This window comes from Astyanax mexicanus, chromosome 4 (genome assembly GCF_023375975.1).
Source record: "Astyanax mexicanus isolate ESR-SI-001 chromosome 4, AstMex3_surface, whole genome shotgun sequence".
NCBI lineage: Eukaryota > Metazoa > Chordata > Actinopteri > Characiformes > Acestrorhamphidae > Astyanax > Astyanax mexicanus.
The window spans coordinates 44546083-44554600 of record NC_064411.1 but is presented as its reverse complement, the minus strand read 5'-3'; the positions used below and the strand labels follow the sequence as shown (position 1 = coordinate 44554600).

The window sequence follows — 8518 nt, the reverse complement described above, 5'->3', positions numbered from 1 at the left end:
TCCCAACTTCTACTACTTTTTACTGACTTACTGAAGCACAAAATTGGTTTGGTAACCTCATTGAGCTTTGAACTTCCACCTCTTTGGAGGAGGTCTGTGGATTGTCCTTGACTGTTCTCACCATTCTTCTTCTCTGCCTTTCTGATATTTTTCTTGGCCTGCCACTTCTGGGCTTAACAAGAACTGTCCCTGAGGTCTTCCATTTCCTTACTATGTTCCTCACAGTGGAAACTGACAGGTTAAATCTCTGAGACAACTTTTTGTATCCTTCCCCATAACAACTATTTTGAACAATCTTTGTTTTTAGATGATTTGAGAGTTGTTTTGATGAGCCCATGATGCCACTCTTCAGAGGAGATTCAAATAGGAGAACAACTTGCAATTGGCCACCTTAAATACCTTTTCTCATGATTGGATACACCTGGCTATGAAGTTCAAAGCTCAATGAGGTTTGTCAGTAAAAAGTAGTTAGGAATATTCAAATCAATAAAATGACAAGGGTGCCCATACTTTTGCACCGGTCAAATTTTGGTTTAATGCATATTGCACATTTTCTGTTAGTACAATAAACCTCATTTCAATCCTGAAATATTACTGTGTCCATCAGTTATTAGATATATCAAACTGAAATGGCTGTTGCAAACACCAAAATATTTTGAACTAAAAATGTTTAAGATTAATAGGGGTGCCCAAACTTTTTCATATGACTCTACTAGGTGTGTCCCCCAGCGTCTGACACCCACCATCAGTGTGTAGTGATTCCCCATAGGCTTTTTTAGATGAACGTCATCTAAAGATCATGTATTATGATTAAATGCCCTGACCTCTATGTTGTAGGCTGTAAGAGCAAGCATCTTGCAAGCATTTTTGAGCTGCTAACTCTTTGTTTTTGGCTGATTACATCAGGTGCTTTTGTGGGATTTTGGCTGGTATCAACGTAGAAATCTGATTAATGCCTGACTCATGTAAACCCAGAGTTTCCCTACTTTTTATTTGGAGATCGAAAGTGATCATAATCAGATTGATTGGATCATTAAAGTCTTGTAAATGCTATACTCCAATTTCTTAAAATAAGATCAAGAAATGTATCAATGATTAAGAAATCTGATAAAGAATGCCAGTGATATGGGAAGTCCTAATGAGTGGATTGTGTAATTGGCTGTATAAAGAATACTCTAAATTGATCTGGTAAATTGAATACTTTAAATTGCCCAGAAAATTGAATGTTCTAAATTGATCTGGTATGTATGTGTAAAGTGTGTTGTATTTATGTACATGTGTGTGTGTGTGTGTGTGTGTAAATGTATGTATGACTGTGCCCAGATATGGATTGGCCCGATGCAGTCCTCCAGGTGCACGGTTGTTTCCGGTTGAGAGTACGCTGTGTGCTATTGGCTGCCGCTTCTCACCGGTGTGTGAATGAGTGTTGATGTGTAATGTGCTTGTATGTAAAAAATGTGTAAATTGTAAAGCATCGTTGGCTTTCTAGAAATTTGCTATATAAGTTCAACTTCATTCATTAATTCATTCATAAATTGTGGAGAAAATGGAAAAAAAATGGAAATAAAATTCTATAAAAAATATGTTCATAAAGCATAATGTTTGTTTTTTATTTTTTTTACATGATATTACATCATATCTTATTCTGTGATTATCAGAAAAATCTGATTATTGCCTAGGTCATTATTTGATTACCTAAGTTTGTGTCAATGTGTTGATCAGATTACTTCAGTAGTTAGACTATGAAGTGCACGTAACACACTTGACTCAAATCAACATATTTATGACATTTCCATGTAAGTGCATGTACTGAACAGAGTACTGTACCACTCAATTCAAACTAGTTCACCCCAGCCTGCTCTGACTGTGAATATGTGGTGTGTGTGCATGTGCGTGTGCGTTTGAATGTAAGATAAACTGAGAGGTTTACCACAGAGGAAGGGGAGAGGAAGCACACACACACACACACACACAAATACACACATATTCTCTCACAGACACACAGGGTTTAAAGAAACTAACTGTTAAAGATGTTCCAGCTCAGCAGCTTCAGTAAACTCCAGTAAACTCACACATGAGGAGAGAAACCTTCTGCTTGCTGGTGTGGTTCTTGTTCTGATGGTTAGCGCTTCACAGTTCTGAGTTTCGCAGTAGTACTGAAAGTGGGGAAGGCCGTGCGATGGAGGATTGTAGGCGTGACACTGACAGTGGGTGACAGTTGCGCAGAAGGTGAAGAAACACCGAAGGAGCATCTATAGAGACGTTATATTACATGTGAGTTGTGAATTTAATTCCATTTTTTATGTGTGTTTTATGAGGTCATGTAAGAGTGATGCTGTTGATGTTATTGATGCTGAGTTACTTCATTCAAACATATGATTTAAGTCATTTTAAGTCCCTTCAGAACAGTGAGTTTGTAGTGTGAATATTCGGTCTCAGATATTCTCTGGCTTAAAACCACACTGACCTTTCCGGGCTCATCATTTGATATTATCTCTTATAGATCTTATAGTTTAGCCTTTTAACAACTGAAAAATGTGTACCTGTATTATGGTTGGTGTCTAAATAATAAGTACGTGGTGTAAGGAATCATAAAACCTAATTTAAGAAAAGACAGTCAATTAAAAAGGTTCTACATGATCATATCTCCAACCAAAGGACAGGTTTGTATGTTTTTTTTAAAAGTGAAACCCATCATTTAAACACCAGATTTCAGTGTAGTATACACTTTAAACTGCAACAGCTAGAGTAAAGCTTAAATGTTTATAAACCCTATAGATTTTTTTTATATTTCTGCCTAAATATTAGAAAAAAGTTGATTTATTGAGTAAATGAGTCTCGCAGTATTATAGGTCTGTGAGAGTCAAAATATCTAAACATTTTGCATAAGCAGGTCATTTGAAGGTGAAATTAGAGTAGAGTCAGGTTTTTTTTTACATCAGTGTGGTGACAAAAAAGGTAGGAGTAATAGATTGTCTGATCTTCACAACAACATATGTTTGTGGAAGTGAATTATGGCATGAACAAATTAGATTATAAAACCATCTCTAGAGAGTTTAGACTCCACCAATCCATAGCCAGAAAAATTATGTACAAATAAAGGAAATTCCATACCATTATAACCCTCTATAGGAGTGTTTGACACACTAAGATCACACCAAAAACAATGAGAGAAAGAATCTGTCAGAAAGGAACCCAAGGTAACTTCTAAACAACTGAAGGCCTTAGTCGATGCTCTTTAAAAAGAACATTGATGCCTGTTAGCAGTTTGCTAAAGCTCACACCGACAACCCTGTGTTTTCGCATAAAACCTTATCCTATCTGTGAAAAAACATGGTGGTGGTAGTATCTCGGTTTGTGTGTGTTTTGCTGTGTCTGCCATCATTAATGGACCAATAAATTCTGAATGATATAAGCAAAGGTAAATGTAAAGATGTCTATCTGTGAAGTTAAGAGAATGTGACCCTAATCACACATATATATTTCACTAAAGAATGGTAAAGGAAGAATAAAATTAATGTTTTAACCTTAATCCAACAGAAATTGTGAAACTGATTAACAAAACAGTTGTAGTTTTTTTAGTATGGAGAAATCAACACTTACCAGAATTGCTGCACAAGGAGGTCATACCACACACCACAAACAATGGCTCATATTTTTGTCTCATTCGTTTGATTCGACTGTCTTTCTCTAGGTTCAGAATCTGATGAGGTTTAAGGTCAAATTTATGCATAAATATAGAATTCTGTACTTTCCTCAAGCACCACTATATATTTGCACTTATACTATTCTATACTTGTACAGTGTGACTAACACCATTTCAAGCATTGATAAAATCGCCTCCTGATACCAAAGAAATGCAAAGGAACCTAGATAAAATCAGACAGAGTAGAAATAAACAGAGGTAAAAGGATGTGAGCATGCTGCCAGTGGCTTGCCTAATTTCCTTTTTTTGTGTGTTACTTCATTTCCTCATGTGTTAGGGCACGTTGACTCTTTTAGTACAGATGGAGGAGCTGTGGCAGCGTTCTGAAAGTGGCTTCACTGGATGTCCTGGAAAAACACTGGTTCTGCTCAACTGACGTGAGACAATGAAGGGACTGGATGATGAATCCACAAGTAGTGGGAACAGGTGGGAAAATGATGTTTAAAATCATGTTAAAGAGGGCTTTTATTCTTTTAACTGCATTTTAATTTATTCTTTCAAAGATTAAAACATTACGCTGATATAAAGAAGTCTTGGTCATATTTACTGAGCTACACTTCTCTCTACAGAAGTAGAAGTAGTGTGTAACATATCACCACTGTCCAATGAAAAACAAGTATCTCTTTTTTTATCGATTTTTTGTTTTCTACGTAATTTGAACAGACAAACGGTCCCTTACTTTGTGTCAAAATTTCTTGATGAACGGACCAATAGAAATACTTCAAATGACCTGAAATAAACTCTCCATCTCACTCCATGACAGCGTTGCACAATTACGCACCACGTTTCTTGTCTCTTGGTTGATTCCTTCTGTGTGCAGCTATGTTTTTGATAATAAGTGTAAATACTGTGTATTTAAGTGTGAAAAGAGTCATTATTATGTTATTATATGGGCAGTATTGCTGCAAAGTATTTTACTGTAACTTTTGTAAGTTGTTCTTTTAAGTTAAACAAATTGTGCATGCCAGTAAACAGCTCTGGAAAAAAATGAAGAGACCACTTCCGTTTCTAAATCAGTTTCTCTGGTTTTGCTATTTACGGGTATATGTTTGAGTAAAATAAACATTGTTGTTTTATTCTATAAACTACAGACAACATTTCTCTCAAATTCCCCCAAAAAAATGGTCATTTAGTGCAGTTATTTGCAAACAAATGAGAAATGGCTGCAAAAATTAAAAAGATGCAGAGCTTTCAGGCCTCAAATAATGCAAAGAAAACAAGTTCATATTCAAAAAGTTTTAGAAGTTCAGTAATCAATATTTGGTGGAATAACCCTGGTTTTTAATTACAGTTGTTTTTATGGATCTTGGCATGTTCTCCTCCACCAGGCTTACACACTGATTTTGGATAACTTTATGCCACTCTTGGTGCAAAAAACCAAGCAGTTCAGCTTGGTTTGATGGCTTGTGATCATCCATCTTCCTCTTGATTATATTCCAGAGGAATATTTAAGTGGTCTCTTATTTTTTTTTCCAGAGCTGTATTTTTGGTAGAAGCCACAGACACAAATCTTCTATTTGACCAACATACAAGCAGTAATTTATTATATCATACTGTGTGTATACCATAAGCTTCAGTAGTTTCAATAGGCTAAAGCAGTAAACCAGAAGGCCACATGCTGCAAAGTATTGCCAAACATATCTTTTTTTTTTATTATTAATTTAGTTGACAGGGACAATGCTCATTAATCAACATAAAACAACTGTAAATAAGCCAGAGTTAGCCGTAAAGGCTAATTTTTTTTATCTGTAGTCCCCGGCCAGCTCTTACTATGGCAACATATCTGCGTTTTTTGCATTACTTGCTTTATTATTAACCCTAACCCTAGCCCAAATTGTGCATGCTGATATATATTTAGTGGAAGCCACAGAAGTCTTCAATTTGCACAACATACAAGACGTAATTTATTATATCATACTGTATGAATAGAAGTAGTTTTATTAGTTCCAGAAGGCAAAAGCAGTAAACCACAGAAAGACACGTTTAGCCAACTGATGCAATGTGTCTTACTTTGATTTTAGCAAAGATAAAGATGTTCTTTGGTTTGACGCAAAGCAGGGTGGCTAATAGATAGATGGATGGATGGATGGATGGATGGATGGATGGATGGATGGATGGATAGATAGATAGATACTTTATTGATCCCAAAGGAACAAACAATAAGTGCAGTACAATACAAGAGCACATTGAGGGATAAAAGACTCTAAACTATAAAATTCTAAACTGAGACTTAAAAATATATACATAAATAGATAAATACAAAAAACTATAGAAAGTGTGGAAGTAATCAGTCGTAGATATGAGGTAGTGCAGTAAAAGAATAAACTAAGCATAGGAGGTATCAGCAGATATGACTATATTAAACATAAACATGTGCAAGTATTGTATTTAAGTTAGGTGCCTAGTGTAGTGTCCAGAGGTGCAAATGTACAGGATGTACAGTAAAGTGACAAGTGTCCAGGGGTGCAAATAAACAGTATATACAGTAAAAAGGCAGTAAAAAGGCAAAAAAACCCTTATTCATGATCAAGGCCTTGTATCCAAGGCCAACAAAACAAGACAAAACAAGTTTTTTGTAATGTTAAGCTAGTTCTTCTTCATAGGGACCCATTGAAAGGAAGAAGATTATCAAGGATTAATACTATGAAACAAGGAGCTAGCTTCACTCACTTCTCTTATTTATCTATCAGCTTATCTAACAATAACTGGAAGAAGTTTTTTTAAGTTCACTGATTTAATACATTTAGCAAGCAATGATGGAAGTATTTGAGAATATAATGTATATCTAAACATAGGTAATGTAGGTCTTAAAGTAACTGCTCCTCCACTCATATAAACAAACCTGTTTAGTACCTGTTACAGCTGTTTGCAACACAGTCTCTTTCGTCTTTTTACGTAGTGAGTACATTATCTCAGCCTCTGAACTTTGAACTGCTCTTTAGTGGATTATCCCTAGTGGATGTATTGCTTAACGTCCATTCTACGGCAACACAATGTTGGAAAAACTGTCATTGCAATATGTTTCCTGTGATATTCATTGCAAAAATAAAAAATACATGAATTTCCACCACATTCCAGTTATTCAGCATTGCATGATATTAATATGCTCTCTTTGGGTGAAAGATTGGAGTAAAATAAAAAAATACTGGGCAGATATAATCAGTGAAAATGTTTTTTTTTGCAACAGAATATTTATGGTTTATTACGGAGCCCCGGAGGGGCCGTGGATAAAAAAAATAATTAAATCGTGCTCACGATTTGCTATTCGTGCTCACGTTTTCTTTAAATCGTGCTCACGTTTTGCTATTCGTGCTCACGTTTTCTTTAAATCGTGCTCACGATTTGCTATTCGTGCTCACGTTTTCTCTAAATCGTGCTCACGTTTTGCTATTCGTGCTCACGTTTTATTTTAATTCGAGTGAACGATTTCTGTAATTCGTGCTCACGTTTTTATGCGCAATAAGACAAGAAGCTCGGAGGGAAAGGAGCATTTTCTCTCTTGATCTGTTACAGGGGTGCAGTAATGATAATCAGTTATCTACCTTTATAACCTGCTGTTATTAATGCACTAGTGTTACAGTTAGATGTACAGTACAGTGAGCAGATTTTGCCTGGTGGTGGAATCTCTACAGCGCGTGGGGGAGAGCCGTCCGCGGCATCGGTTCCCCCGCCGCCAGACACCTGCCGCGCGCGCAGGTCTTCACGGAGCTTATTTACCAACAATGTAGACAAATACAGTCAATTCCAGTCATGAATAAAGGAAACAAACATTTTACTGATGCAGGACAACTGTGTGTTATTAAAACCAGATCAAAACAAAGTTATAATGCAATGTGCAAATGTGTTTATTAATTTCTAAATAACATTCAGCCAGCCTCCAAGGAAATGCACACCTTCTTAAATCTGGTTACATCATTATTACTTTTATGATAGATTTAATCTATATTTTAATAATTTGTATAATAAATAAACACATAATTCAGAAAATATACATTTAAGAAGTTTATAATTATTATATTTTTTATTTGAAGCTTGTGGCATGTTTCTGGGCAGGACACTGTGATTTGAGAATAAGCAGATATTCAGGACATTTCATCAGATATAGAAACTTAATTATTTTAGGAAACATATTGGAATAAATTATCAAATTGATCCAAATTATTATATGAAATGCCTATTTACTAAATATCTTAATACATTGTATTAATAGTATTTTAGACCAGCTATTTTGATTTTATATAGTGTTACATATTTAAAGCAGCTCTTATATGAGCCATTCATAGACAACTGTCACACCTTGCATTAATTTTGTATTACCTTTATTAACTTTTACAGTGTACATTTGGACCTAAGTCTTATAGCTGTATATTTATATAATTATACTTCTTTACGTTATACTATTGTTGAAAATAAGAAATTATAAACAGTTCCACATTGCATTATAACTTTGTTTTGATCTGGTTTTAATCCTGCATTAGTAATGTTTGTTTCCTTTAATCATGACTGGAATTGACTATATTTGTCTATATTGTTGGTAAATAAGCTCCGTGAAGACCTGCGCTCGCGGCCAGGGAACCCGTGCCGCGGACGGCTCTCCCCCACGCGCTGTAGAGATTCCACCACCAGGCAAAATCTGCTCACTGTACTGTACATCTAACTGTAACACTAGTGCATTAATAACAGCAGGTTATAAAGGTAGATAACTGATTATCATCACTGCACCCCTGTAACAGATCAAGAGAGAAAATGCTCCTTTCCCTCCCAGCTTATTGTCTTATTGCATAAAAACGTGAGCAGGAATTACAGAAATCG

General features: G+C 35.5%; 1 protein-coding gene across 2 annotated transcripts in view; it reads left to right on the top strand.

The window, feature by feature from the left end:
* The first annotated feature begins 731 nt into the window (after positions 1 to 731).
* Positions 732 to 8518, top strand: part of rinl (Ras and Rab interactor-like) — a 37286-nt gene continuing 29499 nt past the window's right edge. For both annotated transcript variants that reach the window (XM_049478964.1, XM_022679011.2), the window contains exons 1-2: positions 732 to 2274; positions 3984 to 4132. In XM_049478964.1, coding sequence (XP_049334921.1) covers positions 4092 to 4132 — 41 coding nt within the window. In that variant the 5' untranslated portion in view covers positions 732 to 2274; positions 3984 to 4091. The remainder of the gene's footprint in view (positions 2275 to 3983; positions 4133 to 8518) is intronic.